Source organism: Phacochoerus africanus, chromosome 1, assembly GCF_016906955.1.
Source record: "Phacochoerus africanus isolate WHEZ1 chromosome 1, ROS_Pafr_v1, whole genome shotgun sequence".
Taxonomy (NCBI): Eukaryota; Metazoa; Chordata; class Mammalia; order Artiodactyla; family Suidae; genus Phacochoerus; species Phacochoerus africanus.
In genome coordinates, this window is record NC_062544.1 from 217,176,253 (window position 1) to 217,198,051 (window position 21,799).

The 21,799-nt window shown below is 39.9% G+C and overlaps 1 protein-coding gene and 1 long non-coding RNA gene across 4 annotated transcripts in view; one reads left to right on the top strand and one right to left on the bottom strand.

Annotated features, from left to right (window-relative positions):
* The window catches only part of LOC125132844 (uncharacterized), a 31,791-nt gene extending 19,406 nt beyond the window's left edge, over window positions 1-12,385 (bottom strand). The window contains exon 1 of one of the 3 annotated variants that reach the window (XR_007136334.1): window positions 12,301-12,385. This is a non-coding gene — a long non-coding RNA (uncharacterized LOC125132844). Of the gene's footprint in view, window positions 1-11,756; window positions 12,249-12,273 lie in introns of those variants that run through there. The other 2 variants (XR_007136335.1, XR_007136336.1) reach the window with 2 other exon arrangements.
* A 68-nt stretch (window positions 12,386-12,453) lies between these two features.
* The window catches only part of HACD2 (3-hydroxyacyl-CoA dehydratase 2), a 98,651-nt gene continuing 89,305 nt past the window's right edge, over window positions 12,454-21,799 (top strand). The window contains exons 1-2 of the mRNA XM_047790614.1: window positions 12,454-12,675; window positions 15,222-15,339. Coding sequence (XP_047646570.1) covers window positions 12,521-12,675; window positions 15,222-15,339 — 273 coding nt within the window. The 5' untranslated portion in view covers window positions 12,454-12,520. The remainder of the gene's footprint in view (window positions 12,676-15,221; window positions 15,340-21,799) is intronic.

Below are 21,799 nucleotides of genomic sequence, written 5' to 3' on the forward strand. Positions count from 1 at the left end.
TTGGAAGTCCTTGCCATAGGAATCAGAAAAGAAAAAGAAATAAAAAGAATACCAATTGGAAAAGAAGAAGTAATACTGTCACTGTTTGCCTAAGACATGACATGATACTACACATAGAAAATCTTAAAGATGGTACCAGAAAACCACTAGAGCTCATCAATGAATTCAGTAAAATTGCAGGACACAAAATTAATACATAGAAATCTCTTGCATTTCTATACAGTACAAAGATTAGAAAGAGAAATTAAGGAAACAATCCCATTTACCTTCACATCAAAAAGAATAAAGTACATAGGAATAAACCTACCTAAAGAGGCAAAAGACCCAAAAGATCTGTACTCCAAAAACTGTAAGACATTGATGGAGGAAATCACAGGTGACAGAAACAGACCCCGAATCGCCAAAGCAATCTTGAAAAAGAAAAACAGGGCTGGAGGAATCAGGCTCCCTGACTTCATGGTATATTAGAAAGCAGTTATCAAAACAGTATGGTACTGGCACAACAACAGAAATAAACATCAGTGGAATAGGATAGAAAGCCCAGAAATAAACCCACACATCTATGGTCGATTAATCTAAGACAAAAGAGGCAAGAGCATACAGTGGAGAAAAGAGAGCCTCTTCAATAAGTGGTGCTGGGAAAACTGGACTGCTATACATAAAATAATAAAATTAGAACAGTCTCCTACACCATGCACAAAAATAAACTCAAAATGGATTAAAGACCTAAATGTAAGGCCAGATATATAAAACTCTTAGAGGAAAATATAGGCAGAACACTCCTGTGACATAAACAGCAGCAATACTTTTTTGTATCCACCTCCCAGAGTAATGAAAATAAAAAAAAAAATAAACAAATGGGAGCTAAGTAAACTTAAAAGATTTTGCACAGCAAAGGAAACCATAAAAAAAACAAAAAACCCCAAAGAGACAACCCACAGAATGGGAGAAAAACTTTGCAAATGAAGCAACCAACAAGGGATTAATTTCAAAAATATACTTTATACAGCTTTATATCAAAAAAGGAAACAACTGAATCAAAAAATGAGAACATCTAAATAGATATTTCTCCCAGGAAGACATATAGATGGCAAAAGAGCACATGAAAAGATGCTCAACATCACTATTAGAGAAATGCAAATTAAAACTATAACGAGGTCTCATCTCACACCAGTCAAAATGGCCATCATCAAAAAGTCTACAATAGGATTTCCTGTCGTGGTGTAGTGGTTAACAAATCCGACTAGGAACCATGAGGTTTTGGGTTTGATCCTTGGCCTTGCTCGGTGGTTAAGGATCCGGTGTTGCAGTGAGCTGTGGTGTAGGTTGCAGACGTGGCTCGGATCCCACATTGCTGTGGCTCTGGCATAGGCCGGTGGCTACAGCCCCAATTAGACCCCTAGTCTGGGAACCTCCATATGCCATGGTAACAGCCCTAGAAAAGGCAAAAAGACAAAAAAAAAAAAGTCTACAATAAATGCTATAGAGGGTGTAGAGAAAAGGGAACCCTCCTACACTGTTGATGGGAATACAAATTGATGCAATCACTAAGGAGTACAGTATGGAGGTTTCTTAAAAAAATTAAATAGAACTACCATATGATCCGGCAATCCCACTCCTGGGCATATGTCTGGAGAAAAACTCTAATTCAAAAAGACACAAGCACCACAATGTTCATAGCAGCATTGTTTACAATAGTCAAGACATGGAAGCAACCTAATGTCCATCAACAGAGGAATGGATTAAAAAGTTGTGGTACTTAGATACAACAGAATGTTACTAGGCCATAAAAAAGAACAAAATAATGCCATCTGCAGCAACGTGGATGGACCTAGACAAAGAGAAAGACAAATGTCATATGAGGTCACTAATATGTAGTATCTAATAAAAATGATACAAAGGAACTTCTCAAAACAGAAACAGACTCAAAGATTTTGAAACGAAATTTATGGTTACCAAAGGGGAAATATGGGGGATGGTGGAGGGATAAATTGGGAGGTTGGGATTGGCACACACACACCGCTGTGTACAAAACTGCTAAGTACTAAGAACCTACTGCATAACACAGGGAAATCTCAATACTCTGTGATGGCCTATATAGGAAAAGCAATTAAAAAGAATGGATATGTGTATATGTATAACTGATTCATCTGAAGCTAATACAAGATTGTAAATCAATTATATGCCAATAAAATTTTTGTTTGTTATTTGTCTGCCTTGCAACATAGGGAATCTCCAAGCCAGAGATCAGATCTGAACCACAGTTGTGACCTAAGCAACAGTTGCAACAATGCTGGATCCTTTAACTCACTGTGATGGACTGTACATCAAACCTGTGTCCTGGTGCTACAGAGATGCTGCTGATCCTGTTGCACCACAGTGGGAACTCCAATACACCAATACGATTTTTTTTAAAAAGACAAAGACAAAAAGGGACTCATTTTTGATAAAGTTAAATAAAAAATTTACTCAAAAAACCACTGATTGGAGGAGTTCCCATAGTGGCTCAGCAGTTCACAAATCTGACTAGCATCCATGAGGATGCAGGCTCCACCCCTGGCCTTGCTCAGTGGGTTAAGGATCTGGCATTGCTGTGATCTGTGATGTAGGTCACAGCCGCAGCTCCGATCTGGCATGGCTGTGGCTATGGCATAGGCCAGCTGCTACAGGTCCAATTTGACTCCTAGCCTGAGAACCTCCATATCCCGCGGGTGCGGCCCTAAAAAGAAGAAGAAGAAGAAGAAAAAAAAAAAGCCACTCATTGGAAAAAAAGTAAAATACATATAAATTTTTTTAAAAAATGAAGCAAATGCCCTTACTCAACCAGAGATAAACACTAATAATATAATGGTATGTATGACTGGGTCACTTTGCTTTATAGCAGAAATTGACTAACATTGTAAATCAACTATAATTTTTAAAATGTAAAAAAATATATTGGTAAATCTCCTTTCAGATTTTTTTTATAGACAAATATACTTTTTATAAAATGAGATCCTACTACACATGATGTATTATTTCTACTTAATATATTCTAAACAATTTCCACATCAAATGCATCTCTGCATTATTATTTCCCCAAATTTTGTTTTAATTTTTCTCAAATTTGGAGAATGTTTGATATGAATAGTTCAGTAAACACCTTTAAACCCTTCATGTAGAATATTGTAGGGGGAATGATTCACTCTGAACATCTCACTTTTCAGCACAGAGTCTTCTGATCAATGGCATTTACAATCAAGTCAAGAATATTTGTATAAGGAGTTGAAGGGGATCAGAATGTACCACCCCAAAATACCCCAATTTGACATACAGACTATTTTGAGCTGAAGGCAAGTAAAAAAACAGCAGATGCAGAAAAGCTCTCTATCCTCCTTTTTGCCTAAAAGCATGGCATAAATTTCCCTTTGTTAATGTGTCTCCTCTCTCATACACAAGGAAGAGGAGAATAACTCTTAATCACCAGACAGGACGCTAAACTTATGTCAGGCCAGAGATGGCAGCTACATAACAAACTTTACTAAAAATAAACTTTATCTTCTATTAGTTTTCACCACGTGTTTCCCATACCAAAATTTACTGCCCATAAAAACCTAAATGCCTTTTCTTTTGTTTTGTCACTTCTCCACAAATTTATTGCTCTTCGTTAAAACAGTATATAATACTATTTGACTACCTCTTTGGGGTTTTCATTTTATTTCTGTGATGCCCCCGTATGTATATGAAATAAGCCTTTTTTCTCCTGTTAATCTTTTCTCAGTTCAATTCACAGGGTCCCAAACACTGAGACCAAGAGGGTACAGGATAAAAGATTTTTTTCCTCCCCCAGAGGAAAAAAAGAGAGATATTTCTGCATAGTAAAGCTTAGACGTGTTTCTCTCCCCAGAGATAGTTCGGAATAGTAAAGATAAAGACCTTTCCTTCCCCTCTTAAAGAAGACTGGCTTACATTCTAGAATAAAGATGAAGTTTCCCTCTTTTTGGAGGGCAGGATGGGCAGGTCATTAGCAGCCATATATAAGATCAGAGTTTCCTAATTTCAGGATTCCTCTCTTGAAATACACCCTCCTGCAAATGCAGGTACCGTATGGCCCCCACTTTGTTGACCTGTGTGGATGGGACTTGGGAACCAATATAAGCTGTTGTTCTGGCTGCTGCTTTTGTCACAAATGATAAACTGTTTTTGTTTCTGACTCAGAGGGCTTGTTGTTTAAATATACATATAATAATATATATATACATAAGTAACATGTACATTATATACATATAAACATATACATATACACATTCTCTTCTTGCCCCTCCATCTTGCCCCAGACTAACCACCACACACATACCTTAAGTCACAAAATGTACCCTGAAGGATCAAGCTCTGCCCTGCTTTCCTTCCTAAGAAACCCTAAACTCCACCCACCTGGACCAAACTCCAGCCCATGTGTGTTTCCCACTGAGGGACTTGGGTGGAGAGGCCAGTTCCCTCACCACAGGGTACTGACACTTGGGTTGGTTCAAGAAGAGAGAGCAATGCCTTGAGGCTGTTCTTTGGGAGGAAGGCTCCAAGAATTGGCACTAATGGTCTCCAGGGATGAAAATCTGGGGGGCCCCTTGCTGCTGCTGACCCCTAAAAGAAAAATATATATGAAAAACATGTGTGCGTACGTGTGTGCATGTGTGTGTGGCAGACTACCATGTTAGCTTGCAAGTACAAAAAAAAAAAAATCAGATCTTTCATGGTTTCTGACTTAATAGTGACATCGTTTTACCACATTTGTTCTTTGCTTACAATTTCTCTCATGCTTGTACTATTACAAGTACACACACACATTTTAAGCTTCTGCAAAATCATTTTTCATGTCTGAATGCTTTACTGTTTTAAACCTCTATCATAATTTAACCAATCTGTACTGCTGGACCCTTAGACTGTTTATAACTGTTTGATATTATAATAGCATTGTGATGAGCATTTGTAACTAAATCTTTTTTCACATCCTAAATTCCTGAAGATAAAGTCCAAAGAAGTGTAACTGTTGGGTCAAAGGACATTCATAGTTTGAAGGTTTAGTATGTATTGCCAAGCTGCCTTCCAGACAGTGTATCTATCAGCCTACACGTTCAGTAGCAAAGTTTAAGATTACCCATGTCCTGGAGCTCCCGTGTTGCAGTGGGTTAAGAAACCAACTGCAGTGGCTCAGGTCACTGCAGAGGTATGGGTTTGACCCCTGGGCCTGTACAGTGGGTTCATCTGATGTTGCCTCAGCTGCAGCTCAGATTCAATCCCTGGCTCAAGAACTTCCATATGCCATGGGTGCAGCCATAAAAAAAGAATACCCATGTCCTTACAGCCTTGCCAACAGTTATTATTTTTATCTCTGACATTATGAAGAAGAAAAAAGAAGGCATCCTATCTCATTATTTTAACCATCATTTGTTCATAAATATGACTGATCGTCATTGGTGTGTTCAGAAACAGGAAATGAATGGCCTGAAGCTGGTTACAGAGTCATCAAGTACTAAGGCAGCTACTCACAGTCTCTCAGAGGGTCTCCTCTCTCCACATCAGCTCAGGTCTCAGTTTCCCCAAACTCAAACTCTCAAAAGAATAATGTGATACAACCTTTTCATGTTAGGTCACATCACTGGCCATTCCATGGGATAACTTGAAGTTTAGAGTGGAACTTACACTTTGAATCCTAACACCCACCGCTGCTCCTTTTCTCCAGGTTTTTGTATGATAATGAAACTAGGTCAATTCAGGAAGGCTGGGAATGACCTCACCATCATCTCCCATCTGGCCATTAACACAGAGCCCTATAAGGGTATGTTTTCAGGTGCATGGCCACTCATGAAGTCTGCTAACATGTGGATACCCACCTTCCTGAATTGAAGACAGCCTGGCCAGTAGCACAGGGCTGATCAGAGTTACATCCCTGCCCCCATTCCCAATTAAGGGCAGAGAAACTAAAAAAGAGAGAATGACGCACTACAGGGCAGAAGGAAGAGTCGGCCTGGCTGCCTTTCAAGTCAATGACTCTGTGCACAAACTCTCATCCTATAGTTAAAATACGGCACAAAGAATTTCACAGATCTGAGTCACATTACTCTTTCCTCCTCCTCGAGGGGCCAGATATGTTTATTTCTGATATACCTTGTGATAGGTGTTTTTCATTTTTGGCCACTCGGTATCTAAACACACTGACTATTTGGAGGGAATTTCAATAAAGAAGCCACGTGTGGGCAAATAGCCCCTTTCCCAGCTCCCTTAACTCTAGAATCTGGGTGTGGGAACTTCCAACTATATACTCCTACTTAAGACCTTGACTCTAGCATAACACAGAGAAGTTAATGGCAGTTCAGAATCTTTCCAGAACTGGTAGAGAAGCAATAACGGCAGCCTCCAATGTCCAATGGTGGCTATGCTGATGACAGAAGTTGTTGGATACCAACCAGATTCTTCCTGTGTATTGATTTAGTCTTTATTTTTAGATGCATTATTTCCCTTGGCTCCTGTCAATGTTCCAAGCCTTATTCTTCAGCTTTTCCATCAGTTTTGTGAGCTAGCCAATGTCCTTTCAACTGACTCCTTTTCTCCCTAACTAGCCAGTATTAGTCTCCACTGTTCAGGAAGCTGGAAATCTAATTAGTACATAACCTTTTTGTATGGAAGATGCCTTTTTTACAGAGATGAAAAGGTGACGGAGAGAGGTGCCTCGCCATCAATTGTTCCTGGGTCAGGTGCCTAGCTCCAGTCCAGAAGTATCCACTATCCTGAATGTGTGACAAACTTGTCACTGCTTTGTTGTATAGTCTTACCATCCATCTAGGCATTCCTTTCTGTAGTCAGAGGGATGAGGATCATAGGATACAAATACAGCCACTATAGGTCACCAGGGCTTTGCCTCAGCAGCTTCCCTTAACATCTTTATTATACCCAGATTAATTACAGCAGATTCTTCGATGATCATCCTGATGCAGACCATCATATTTCCTGCTATCGGGATTACTACTTATTTTTATTTTATGTCATGAACATGCATTTGGCATATCAAGCATATCTAACATATAAAGTATAAGCAAAAATGCCCAAAACATAAATATACATCTTAACGAATTATCACTAAGGGAAAACCTATAATAACCACCATTCAGGTAAAAAAATAAAGTATTTCCATTACTCCCCTAACTTCTTCCCCTGCCATCTCCCAATCCCTGCTACTTGTCCCCTCTTGGTCATAAACTCTTCCCTCCCCACTATCAAGTAACCACTATCCTGACTTTTGTGATAATAATTTTTTGCTCTTCTTCATTTGTTTTACCACTTGTGTATGAATCTCTTAAACAATATAATTTCATTTAGCCTGATTATGAACTTGAAATGAGTGAATCATACTGTATACAGCCTGTGCCTTACTTCTTTTACTCAATATTGTTTGAGATTTCTCCATGTTACAACTAAATAGAGCTGCAATTTGTTCATTTACATTACTGTAAAGTATTCCATTTTAAGATATCTCACAATTTATTTAATTATTCTACCATAGATAGATGTTGTGTTGTATTCAGTGTGGAATTATAACTAACAATACTGCTTTGAATATTCCGGTATTTGTATCCTAGGAGCTCTTTAAGGACATCAACCTGGCATTAGAAAAACAGTCATGGGGTATGTGCAGCTTTGACTTTCCTAGATAATGCCAAACTGTTTTGCAACATGAATGTGCCAACTCACCTGGAGTCTTTCTGTTTCTCCATACAACACCTCCACCATCAACTGGTGTTATCAGATTGTTTCATTTCAGCCTATTCTGGAGGATGGCTAATGGTATCTCACTTTGGTTATAATTTTCATTTCCCTGATTAATAAGAGGTTGGGTACTTTTTGCTTATACTTTATATGTTAGATATACTTTATATGTCAATTTGCATACACTTGCTGATCATTTATACTTTTTCTTTGGTAAGGTTCCCATTCAAGTCTTTTACCCATTTTTTCAATGCGATTATCTCTTACAGATCTGAAGTTTTCATATGTTGTAAAGACTAGTCCTTTATTAATTACATGTGTGGCAAGTATCTTCTCCCACTCTGTACCTTGCTGTTTTTTTGGCTTGTTTTATGCTAAAAGTCCTTTATTTTGATACAGCAAAAGTCCTTTATTTTGATACAGTCAAATGTAGCAATCTTTTCATTTATAGTTGGTACTTTTTATATCTTGCTTTAAAATTCTGTCCATAACTTTGAGGTCATGAAGATATTCTCCTATACTAATTCTAAAAGTTTTAAATGTTGACTTTCACATTTTAAGTCTAGAAATAATTTTTGCACATAGTATGAAGTTGAGAATTTTTTTCCCGTATGAATATCTACTTGATTCAGCATTATTTCTTGGAATGTCCATCTTTTCTCTACTGTCATACATAACGTCACTATATATGTGTGGGTCTGTTCCCAGGCTCTCTATTCTGTTCCATCCGTCCATCTGCCACCCCTATGCTAATACTATGCTGTCCTAATTACTATAATTTATAATAAACCTTGATATCTTGTAGAGCAAGTTCTTCTAATATCTTGGCAGTTTCTGGACCTTTACATGTCCACATAACATCTCAATCTGCTTCTCAAATTTGACAAAAAATCCAAACAAACAACAAAAACAACTTAGTGAAATTCTGATTGAGATTGCATGCAACTTATAAATTAATTTGGGGAAAACTGCCGTCTTTAGCTTTTTGTCTTTCAACCTACGAACGTAGTATCTCCCCATTTATTTAGGTCTTTCTTAACATCATCCAATCATGTTTTTCTCTACAGAGATTGGGATATCAGCACAGAGGCCATGTAATTATGCATACATGTTTAAAATTGTTGTTTTCCTGGTAAACAGATCCATTCATCATTATGAAAGACTTCCTCTCTAGAAATGCTTTTGGCTGGTTATAATATGGATCTATTAGCTATATGAGTTTTCAATTGCTGCTGTAACTCACTACCGTGAACTTAGTGGCTTAAAATAACACAGTTTTATTAACTTACAGTTCAGCAGTCTGATACAGGTCTCACTGGGCTAAAACCAAGATGTTAGCAGGGCTACATTTCTTTCTGAAGGCTCTAGAGAAGAATCCATTTCCTTGTGCTCTCCAGATTTTGGAAGCCCCCTTCCTCCATCCTCAAAGCCAGGACCACCGTATCTCACTCTTTCTTCTGTAGTCACACCCCTTCTGACTAACTCCATTTGGTTTGATTCTTTCTCTGCCTCCCTTTTAAATTACAGGGAACCCACCCGGATAATCCAAGAAGATCTCATCTCTGGGTCCCTGATTTAATCATGTCTGCAAATCTCTTTAGCATGGAAGGTAACTTCTATGGCCTAAATGTTCCATGACCACCCCCCCCCACCAAATTCATATCTTGAAATCAGTGGCATTAGTGCCCAAATAAAAAGGGCCCTGGAAAACTCACTGGATTAGTCTCTCAGTCCAGCACTGGCATCAGCATTTACTTCAGAGAAATCCTGGCTTTTACTTTTACTAACTGATCATTGTTCTAGTTTCAATGTACTATTCTTTACCATTACCAGCATAAGCCCGCTCTCCATTTCTGGTTCCCACTTTGGAGATACCCTTTACTTTCCTGCAAATTCAGCAATGGTTTTAAAAAAGAATGCTTATCATTTTTCAAGTTTTTCAATTTCACAGGACTCTAATGAACTCTGCTTGTGTCATGACAGTCCTAAGTTCTGAAATAATTACTTTTGCTAGAGAAACCATGTTTGATCTAGACTGAATCATACTGTTAAGCAATGTGTCAGGCAATGAGGGTGAAAAACACAAACAATTCAAACAAATCATTACCACCAAGAAAATACTGTTCTTGTCTTATAAAGCCTGTAGTCTAATGGGGGAGAGAAAGCGCACAAATAAATATAAAATTACTATGGTCTATGTCATGAGAGGAAGTACACTGAGACCACACAAAGGGGTATAATTCCAGAAATTCAAGGAAAATGACGGAGAATTTAGATCATAAGGAGGAAGGTAGGATGGAGATCATAGGCAGAGGGAATAACATGTTCAAAGTCCCTGTGGCAGAAAGGCTCATCACTCACTGGAAGACCTAAGATAAAGCTAGGATGTCTAGGGAGAGCATGGTGTGATCTGAGACTGAAGTAGGTAGGGGCAAGACCACACATATTAGTCTAAGTCACATTACAATTTTACTATTTATCTTAAGTACCATTAAAAGCCATTTCAATATCTTAAGAGGGTTGTGGGGAGGAAGGTAGCAGACGTGAACAAGTTTGTATTTGGAAAAGATCGCTGTGACTATACTGGAGAGAAGAGATTGGAGTTGGGCCTAAGGGTGTAAGAAGATATGCTGAGTTTTAAATTGATTTCCAACAGACAGAGCTTTATGCATTCCTGCCTCTGCTTTCCCACTAAGTAGGTTATATTAGGGGGAAAAAATCAGTTAAATGAATGAAGCAGCTTTTAAATGAGCGATGATTTGCTCTGCAAAATGGCTCACTTCTTTCCTATGCAAAAATTTTTCCCTCTGATCAGTCTGCAACTCGAGTACACCAACTTGCTCTTTAAAGAAGTCAGAAAAAGCAGGCAACAAGGTCTCTGAACAATCCGTGGGGCTTTAAGGATGAGACCTTGACAACTGTTTGTTTATTTTTGTCTTTTTTAGGGCCACACCTGCCGCATATGGAGGTTCCCGGGCTAGGGGTCTAATCTGAGCTGTTGACACCACAGCCACAGCAACTCCAGACACTAGCCGCATCTGCAACCTACACCACAGCTCAGAGCAACGCCAGATCCTTAACCCACTAAGTGAGGCCAGGGATGGAACCCGCAGCCTCATGGTTCCTAGTCAGATTCGTTCGTTTCTGCTGCGCCATAATGGGAACTCCCCTGACAACTGTTTAGTTGCTACATTTCAGTCTCATGGTTCTAAATACCATCACCACCCCGATGACGCTCAAATTTATACTTCTAGTCCACACTTCTTCCTGGAACCTCAGTCTCTAAATCTAATTGTCTACTCAACCTTTCCATTTGGACGTCTAATAGATTTCAAACTCAACAAATAAAAACGAAATTCCTAATTTCTACCTTCAAAATAGATTCTTCTACAACTCAATTATTCCAACTTACTGATAATGTCTTTTACGTCAAACTCCACAATATATCAACAAATCTTGTCAGCTCAACTTCTAAAATAGGTCCAGAATTAGTTTCCATTTTCATTACCTCAATTGCGACCACTCTGGTCCAAACCACTATGACTAGGGCCTGGATTACCGCAACAACCTCCTAACTGCTAACACTCTTCACCAACTAATACATAATTATTTTCATCTGGCTCTCTCTAGATAACCTCTGAGAGAGCCAGGATTTTTGAAGTCTTTTAGTGCCATGAACCCCAGGTGCAACCTTGTATATGCTCCATAAATACTTGCTGGAAAGCATAGACATGTGTTTTATACCACTATATGCTCAATAAGTAATTTAAAGAGTTGTTTGACTATGTGAAAATCGGTGATTAGGAGACTTTTACAACCCCAAGGCCCCAGAACAAAGCAGTGATCCAGGAAAGTGGGGTCAGCTGCTTGAAGCAGTTTCCATAAGCTGTCCCAATTTCCGTATGCAGACAGGTTTTCCGTATAAGCCAACATCCCACTATTTTGGGTCACTGTGTGTGGAAAGCCTCTCTCTTCACTCTGCAACTCACCCTTAGCCAACCTCACCCTTGTCCTACCTGGCTATGGGCGAGCCCGCGCAGCTTCAGGTTGGAAGGCGCACTGGGGGACCCTCGAGGCCTTCATGGATGATACTGGATCCTAGGCCTCACGGGCGACTTTAATTGGATGGGAAAGAGACCATACTTCTCATTGACCTTCTGCACCGCACAAGTAGCTTTAAAAAGCCAGGGAATAAACCTGCGGAGCCTCTATCTTCAACCTGGCCACAAGGTTAAGAAGGATCGGTCCCCTCGCCGACTTCTAGGAATGATGGGAAGTCAAATCAGCCTCAATAGCCCTGACCCATAATGTCAGGTTATTCAAACCGCAAGCAGAGGGGTGAACATACGGCTATCGCGAGGAGGCAAGAAAGGAGAATGAAAACATCATTTTCTTAATCTAACTTAAAGTGGGAAATTACGGGAGACAATAACCCTGGACCACCAAGCAGCTAAAAGGCGGTAACTTCCAGCGTGCGCAAGGGAGGCCAAAGGCTGCACTGACCTAACCCAAGATGGCCCCTGAGGTTATTACCGGGAGCGCAAAAGAGCGGGCGATTACCCTGATCCAAGATGGCGGGGGTGGCTGAAGAGAGCTGCGGGGCGGGGAACGCCAGGAGCATCTTTGCCCTCCTCCAAGATGGCGGTCGTCGTGGGCGCTGTCCCTGGCCCCGCCCCGCGGCCACGGCCCCGCCTTTCCCTCATCCCTCCCTCCACCCACTCGCAGTGCCCACTCCTGGAGGTGGTGCTCGCGCGAGGAGAGTCGGCTCTCGGCACTTGACATGGCGGCAGCGGCGGTGACTGCAGCGACGAGAGGGAATGGGGCCGGCGGGGGCCGGGCCGGGGCCGGCGAAGCCAGCGGCTCACGGAAGAAGAAGGGCCCGGGGCCTCTGGCCACGGCGTATCTGGTCATCTACAATGTGGTGATGACCGCGGGGTGAGGCTGGGGCTCAGGAAGGCGGGAGAGAGCCTGGCCGGGGAGGGGGCTCTGCGGCCGGCAGGCTGAGCGGCGCGGCTCGGTCCGCAGCGCGCAGGGTGTCTCCGGTAGCGGATGTCCGAGTACAGACACCTGGGCGCTAAGGGCAGCCGAGGCTGAACCCGCCCGAGTGCCTGCCCCGGACTCTTGCCTGGGCCAGGGGCCGAGCAAGTTCCCAGCCACCGGGCGTGCCCTGAGCTGGAGTTCCGGGGCTTCTTGGGGGATAGAGAGGTTTCCCAGGCGCTGGTCAGTAGGGCCTTGGGAGGACGGGTGGGCTGGCCACACGGCAAGGTTTGGGGGGCTGTGTGCCCAGCTATCCTGCAGCGCGGAGAGCCCAGGCGGCAACTCACGAATGTCTAGCGTTCCCCCTAAAGTGGGTGGAGGGAGCTCTGGCTGCAGAGTGACCATTTACTGAGGCGGCTGTTTTCAAAATCCAGGCTGAGCTTTAATGTGAAAGAAAGGTGGTGGAAAAGAGTTCAAAGTTTTTGCCCAGTGACTTGAGTAGACCTGCTTTAGATGAGTTTAGACTTTTTGGGATGGACTGAGGTGGGAAAGACACTGGAAGGCAGTGGTACTGGGAAGGAGGGGAATAGACTCTGGAAACCGATTTTACCCCTTTTACTGTTTCTCTCTCATTTCAGTACGTCCCCTGTCACAGCGAGTTTTTAGTTCTAGTTATGGCACCAACTAGCTGTGTGACTTTGGATAAATAATTTTATTTCTCTTGGCCTCTGTTTTTTCATCTGTATAAAGACTTGAGCTAAATGATCTCCAGGGTTCCTCCAATTCTTTGATCTCATGATTTTCTGTGAGGAGATTCACAGAATCAGACTGTTTATTATGTATTTTTAAATTGTATTCATTTGTAAAAATTTTTAAACATTTATTATGAAAAATGTCAAAATTGAAAGAACTGTATAATGACCATCCAGTTTTATTTTAAAACTAGGTAATACATTGGCCAAGTGCAAAATTCAAAATATATGCAAGGGCATACAGTGAAAATCTTCCCTCTCACCTTCCCTTCCACCCAGAATACCTCCCTGGAAGGCGGATCGTTTTTTGTATCTCTTACTCATACCAAGCAAATTTCTGTATACATTACCTGCACACACTTAAAAAAAAAAAACAAATGCTAATGTCATGTTTTAGCGTTTCACCACCTTTTCACACACACACAAAACATCTTGAGAGGATCATAGGCTTTATTGCTAGTATTAGAAATAGCCGGTATTGCAACCTAGGCTCAGAGAAACTGTGACTTGCTTGACTTGTTTGAGCTCACAGAACTTGTTAGTAGGAGATGTAGATCTAGAACACATTTCTCTTAAAGGCCAATAAAAAATATTACAGATGCAAGTTCTCTGTATCACACAAATGGTTACAGAGTGAGTTTAAGAGAATATTCAAGAGTGTGTGTGTATTTATATTTATATGTAAAATTCTTGTCATTTATCAAGGGCATTGATGAGAACACTGTGTGGGAGAAGAATTTTAAGGTACATTGGGAAAGAGGAAAAGAAGTCCTTATTCCTGAGCCATGGACATAGAGAATAGGGTGCAGGCAAAGAAGAGAAGTTGGGGTTGTGAGAGTAAAGTAAGCTTTTTTTCTTGGCGCTAGTGCTGAACCGGTTACACCATGAAGGAATTCATCTCTTGCTTTGCAAACCTTCGTTTGATATCTTCGTATGACAGTTTGTAGAAATAGCAGACCACAGCATACCCCATTGCCTAGTACACACACATAAGTAAATCTATTACTGCCTTCATAGAGACATACATTAATAAAGGCCCATTCATTTCATTAAGAAACTTACAAATAAAAAATTACAAGGCCTGAGACATTTACTTTGGAAGACAGAACAGAAATGTAATGTTCAGAGTCATGCCTAAATGCTTCCCTGTTTTGTGTTTTATATTGGTCTGGCTTTCTTTACTGAATTGATTTTGGGAAACTCAGCTAAAAACCCTTTTGTTCTTTTTTTAAAAAATAGCCGTTTATTCATATGTCATTTTCAGTCTTTTAAAAGAATAGATTTTTAAAGTATGAGTCTGTTCCAGTGAGATACTCATATCGTTTAAAATCTTCTCGCCACCTTGTTATTATTACAGACCCTTTAACCACACAGGCCATTTAAACTTTTCCTTTAATAGTTTTCTTTTTTTTTTCCCCCTCTTGTCTTGGACTTTCTGGCACCTAACTGCTCAAGGATCAATTTAGCTTATTCCCTTCTTTTTGGCCTTGTTCTCAACAGGCAAGGTTGCCAAAAAGCCTAGCTCCAGATGGGTGAGGTGCCACTTGTGCTTTTGCAAAAATTCCTCTGGGTAGGGTGCTTTGATGGTGCAATGTTTCAGTGCCTTATATACAGCTTGGCATCTGACGGTGATAGTTGATAAATCTAGCAATATCTCCTTTAGCACCATTAGCAATATCTCTTGTTGCCCAATCTTTCTGTTATAACCCTACTTAACTTTTTTTTTTCTTTCCTGATTGCTCTTTTTCTTAGGTGGCTCGTTATAGCAGTTGGCCTGGTCAGAGCATACCTGGCTAAGGGTAGCTATCATAGCCTTTATTATTCCATTGAAAAGCCTTTGAAATTCTTCCAAACTGGAGCCTTGTTGGAGGTGGGTCCTGACATTGGTTGTTGTTACTAATTTCTATTGTAAAATGAAAAGCTGCTAAATTATATTGAAATAGCCATGTTTCTGTTGGATTTGCTTTAAATGTTGAAAACTTGCCTCATAGCATGCTATGTGTAATGTTGACACCTGGTTTATCTTTTTGACATTCTAGGTAAATAAGATCTCATTTAACTTGGAATATATTTTCCATTCAACTTTTATTGGAAATCAAATGAAACAAGCTTATATTAGGATTAAAAAAAAATTCTAGGGACATCCTAAGGATGTGATAGCAAACTCAGATATTCCCAGGGGCCAGTCATTAATGGAAACAGTAAAATTGGTGAATGGAGGGTATCAGGAGTGATAGATACAAGAAATCTAAGAGCCTCCAAAAATTTTTTTAAACAATAGCTTATTAATTTCCCTGCATTAAGAGTAAAGTATAAATCCAGTCCTGCCTCCTGGATTAAGTATATATTAGAATTTTTGAGTTGCAAGTGACAGAAACCCTTCAAATTATTTTAAGCAAAAAGGAATTTTCTGTCTTCTGTAGTTGATAAAAAGCTATAGAGTTAACTTACAAAGTCAGAGAAGCCAGCTTAGGAATGAGAACCAAGGATTTGACATTGCCAGATCTCTTTCCATCTGTCATCATTTTTTCTCTCCATTTCTCTTTGAATGTTGGTCTTAGGCTCTCCTACTGCAGATTGCCTTCTCCACATGGTGGGAAACCAGGAGAGAGCTGATTTTTCTCAGCATCAGAGAAGGATTCTGGGTGGCCTTACTTTAAGCAATCACTCTTGCCAGTGATGTGAGATACTTGATTAGCCAGGTCTGGGGCACATACCCATCCTTCCTGCCAAGGGACTATTTAGACTTCGTTAATGGAAAAGGAGGAATGGGATAGCTTTCCTCCTTTGGGCACACACAGTAGCTGCCATGGTTCATTATGGTGAAAAATCTTCAGGTTGCACAAAAGATCTGGTATTCAGCGTCATTTCACTTAGCCTCTAGACCAGGCCCCTCATGACATTTGGAAGAACAAGTTAAGAAAACATTTAGGAGTTCCATGGTGATGCAGTGGTTTAAGAGTCTGGCATTGTCACTGCTGTGGCATGGGGTTCGACCCCTGGCCCAGGAACTTCTGCGTGCCACAGCTGCAGCCAAAAAAAAGCCATTTATGTTCATGAAATAAGATGTGTTACCTCACCCTCTCACTTTTCATTTTTAAAAGCAGAGAGTTGTAGTTTTAGGGGTGTTTTTTCTCTCAGAAAGCAGAGATTTCAATACGGTCTATACTTACACGTTTAAGGCAGATGGTATGATGAAATGAGCTTCCAGGTGGAGAGTGGAGTCTGAGTGCCTTTATTCTAAGCACAACTTACTTTGTGAATTTGGACATGATTTATCTCTTGTCCACTTCATTTTCTCATTTGTAAAATAACCAGGTTAAAGTAGATTTGTAAAGCCCCTTTCTGCCATAACAGTTTGAGTTTGAGGAAACTTTAGCAAATCCTAATGTAGGCCATACTTTAAATTTAAAGGCTTAAATTTTTTTTTTTTTTTGAAAGGAGTAGTAATAAATAAGTAGCCCTTATCTCTCAGACCTTTGGCCAACACAGTTCTGTCAAGCTATAGCAAAGCGAGTTTGGGGTCAAGACCATCAGAAACTGCCTCAGTGCTTGGCATAATTTAATAATTTGAAGGGGATTCTGTCTCTGTAAGACTTGGTGATATTAGAGGGATAATTTTTAAAATTTAAGGATATCTTAGGGAAGGTAATGACATTAAATAGTGTGATCCAAAATCCACTCAAGAACCAAATCTTGGACTTGGAGGGATGAGCCCATTTTTCCCTATAGAATTTCTACTAGGCCTTTAAGAAAATGTTTTGGAGTTTTGGTTTTATCTCTATTATCCCCATTAAGAACCAATTAGGTGACAAAACCTGGATTGATTTTTGGGAAAAGAACTTTGCAAAAATGAATGAGGACTCCACAGAATATGCAGGGAATTAGCTTTGCAGATAGTAGTGATGGTGGCGGATCCCTCAACCTGGGACGAGAGAGGAGATGTACTAGAACTGCATTTCCTGAGCTGTCTGTTAAGGAATGTTTTATTGCCTTGGCTAACCTACATGGTATAATACTTATATGTGCTTAGTATTGTTTCACCGCGGATCGGTTGGTTGTCCTTGTGGGAGTTATTAGTGCTTGATGATAAACCTTGTTTATAGGAGGGAAAAATGAGTCCAGGGAGGTCAGCTAGTCACATATCTCTGTCTGAATATCCTGAAGAATGGTCTTACTGGTTATTGTTTAGTAGGTTCTGCGGGAGTTTGCTTTAAAAAGAAAGATTCTTGTTCTCAAGAAAGTTCGATCTTCTTATGGAAATATAACACTTTGCTCTTAAAAAAAATTAAAAACATTCACTAAGCAAGTGTAAGTGGACATGCCATAGTGTAACACATGAAGATAATTTAGTTTCTGAGGAATTGAAATGATCCTTTTGCAAAATGGGTGTACAGATATATTGAGTTTGTGATGCTACAATAATACAGCTTTTTAATAAACTAGAAATCCTAACTTCTTCCACATACTCATCCAAGAGTGTCTTGAGTATTTTTTATAGATAATTTTTCAAAATATTCCACAGATGATAATTAAATAAGTATGTGTTTGAGTCTCTGTAATGGGTGCTGTGGAGGTTGAGCCCTTGCTAATAAAGATATTAAAATCCTATTGGGTAGATATTAAGGTTATATATCTTATCCTAGGACTCTTGGCTGGAAATTATAAAAATCTCCTTAACTGACTTAAACTGTGAGGGGAATTTATTATAAGTATATAGTATGTCCCATGGAATCCAAAGGTAGGGTCACTTCTGGGCCTTAGGAACAGCCTGGAATCCAGAACTGGAGCACCATAGGGAACCCTGGAGTACTTGCTCTTTCTCTTATCTCTACTATGCTCTCTCTATTTCTCTGATTCTTCTCTTACAGAATGGGGTATTTTGGTTTCTTAGTCCACATGGCAGACAGTGGTACAGAATACTCCTAAGATTGTAGTTCCTGCAGTGAGCAGAGCAGCTAATTAAAAACATTCTTTATTTCTGTTTCCATATTCCTGGTGAAGAGGCTCATTTGTCCAGCTTGAGTCAGGTGCCTGTTCCTGGACCAGTAACCTATAGATAAGAGCAGGGTCACATTACCTGTGTAAACATTGGAGGGAAGGGACAACTTCTAGAAAAGTGGTGCTAGGCAGCAATCCCAAGAAATATTTTCCAAAGTATTGAAATGCAGTACAGTGAAGATGATAACCTATGAGATGATTTATAAATTGATAGGAAGTAAAATACTGATAACTTTGTGGGCCAGCAGATCAGGGTGTGAATAAATAGCGTGTCCTGAGTTGGATCTTGAGTGATCCTGAGAGCTAATTAATGTAGGTAGCGAAAGCATATTTTTAAAATACCATTCATAGATAGATAAACTATATATCTCTACACCGTAAAATGAATGAATTACTGGTACTTGTTCTAGCGTGGATGAATCTTGGAAACATGCTTTATGAAAGAAGCCAGGAACAGAAAGCCACGTGTTGTTTGATTTCATTTGTATGAAATATCAGAATAAGCAAATTCAGAGATAGAAAGTAGATTAATGGTTGCCAGGGGTTGTGGGGAAGAAAGAATGGGGAGTGACTGCTAATGGGTACAGGATTTCTTTTTAAGGTGACAAAGATGTTCTTGAATTGGATGCTGGTGTGGTTGTACAACCTTGGGAGCATAACTAAAAATCACTGAATTGAGCACTTTAAATAAGTGATTTTTGTGATACGTGAATTATCTCTCTCTTTTTTTTATGCTATTAATCTGTAATGAGCTGTGGATAAGTTTTTCTTTTTAGTTCATTCTTTTTTGGGGGGTCCATGATATTCATGAGTAAAGACAGACTCATCTTTCCAGCTTTGTTAAGAGTTGACCTAAAGATTAGAAATTAGTAGACTGACATTATGCCACTATAAAATTATTTCTAAGAGAAGTTGGATTTCTAAATATATTTAGTTAGCATAAGATTATAATTATAGGGAAAACACTTTCAAATACATGTAATTGGAATGTGCCTCTGTGCTTGATAGTGAGGGTGTCAGCAGCTTAAGGACTGCTCTGCAAAGACACTACTTGTTGAGACTGATACAGCCCATCTTCAACCTGTGTGCATTACTCTGTCTCTTACCTGCTGCTATGAATCTTGGATTATCTAATGGATCACAGGCACTCCCTTTCCTTCTCATTCTTTTCCAAGTTCTTGTGATGTTTGGAATCCTCTTATCTACAGAAAGAAAGAAAGTTTCATTTGTTATCTTTTCCTAGAATTGATTTAGGGCTGGGTCTGAAACGGCAGAACTGGTTCTGGAGAAGCAGTGAAGAGTCTGGTTTGACTCATTCCTCACCTCACAACTCTCTTCAGATCCTTTAATGAAATATTTAGGAAACTGATTTTGGATATTTCTCTAAAATATAGCAAGATCTTAAGAACTTGGAGTGTCCAGGAGTTCGCAACTAGTATCCATGAGGATGCAGGTTCCATCCCTGGTCTTGCTCAGTGGGTTAAGGATCCAGCATTGCTGAGAGCTGTGGTGTAAGTCACAGATGCCACTTTCATCCTGCGTTGCTGTGGCTGTAGTGGAGGCCAGCAGCTGCAGCTCTGATTCGACCCTTTGCCTGGGAACTTCCATATACCAAAGGAAAAAAAAAAAAAGAAGGCAGCTCCCATCCTGCCTCCCTGCCAGTTTTTATCTTTTTGCCTCAAATACTGGAGAATTTTTTTCCCACACAGGTACTAGGTGCTTGGGTTCTGTGGTGTTAGTAATATAGTCGTATACTTTTAGTCGTATGTTAAGTTTGCTTTTCTGAACTCATCTGGAAACATACCCACCCCCTGTCATATTTTTTTCTCCTTGTGGAAACATGCTGATTTCTCAATAACTTTAAAAAGGAACTTTCGCAACACAAACTCTATGCACGTTTTAAACTACCTTTATTCTGAAGACTTGCTTTGAGAAAACAGACTTCTAAAAGAGACTTCTGAAAAGCTAGCTGAGCAAGTCATAGTAGAAGGATCTAACACCAATAGGAATGACAACAAACCCAGACAAACCTGCTCCAGAAACAATGTGAAAACCAGAGAGAAACAGAACTTGGGTGTAATTAATGTGTCACAACATTAGAAGGGAAGAGGGAGACTGGGAAACAGGAGTCCACCCACACAGGCCTCACTGCTTGACAATTCAAGCAAATGGAAGCAAATTGATATACAACTCAGAAAGGGTAGGTGGTGACTGTAGAAAGGCATATGCTGAGGTTTCTCATTAAAAGAGAACTAAAAACATCAGTGGACGCAGTTCAGGGCAGGAAGGAGGCCACGGTGAGGAGAAATAGGTGGTACATAAAGCGTCAAGAAAGTCAGGAATTCCTTGAGCCTCTGGATCCTTTAACCGCACTGTGCTGGGTTAGGGGTTGAACCTGCACCCTGGCACTGCAGAGACGCCGCCAATCCCGTTGCACCACATTGGGAACTCTGATAAGATCTTAAAATATAGTAGTAAAACAACTTGGAACCTTGGACTTGGAAAATTAAAAAAAAAAATTTTTTTTTCGTGAAGCTAAGAGAAAGCATTAGGCTCTTAATAACAGACCATACAATTTCTTATAGATGGAGACATTTTGAAAGCACCTACAAAAAATAATAGAACCTTGAGAGAACCTGATCAAAGGGCTTTGTATAGATAAATAAAATTAACTAGATCTTTAGCACTATCCAGAATAACTTTCTGCAGTGATGATGTTCCAAATGTGTGCTGCCTGTCTACAGCAGCCACTGGTCACAGTAGCCATGTGGCTGTGGAGACTTTGATATGGGGCAGGTGAATCCGAGAGACTTGAGTTAGTTACTTTTAACTTAAATTTAAATAGGGACATGTGGCTAGGGACGGCTGCACTGACAGCTTAGCTTTAGACCATGATACAAATTGCAGAGTTTCCATGTGGAATTTCATAAGAGATTTCAGATTTTCCCAAGGTAGAACAAAGTGAGAAGGAAGATAAGCAAAGGAACACAAACCTAGTGGTAGAAGTTTCGTATCACAACAGAGTTTATAAACTTCTTAATTCATAAGTCAACATTAACGAGAGTAATTATTAAAATACAGTGATGTTTTCAGGTTAGGGAAATCAGTAGGAAAAAAAGCAAATTGCAGGTACTGGAGAAGGTATGAACGGATACCTATCAAACTGTTGCAAAATTCTTACGTCTGTGGAGGGATGTGGTATTTGGGGGGAATAAAAAGGAATTTCTGCTTTTTATTCTATGTATTTTGGTAGGCATTTACATATCAGTTTGTGAATCTTAAAATTAAAGAAATATGTATGAGTATGTGACAAAATATAATACAAAACC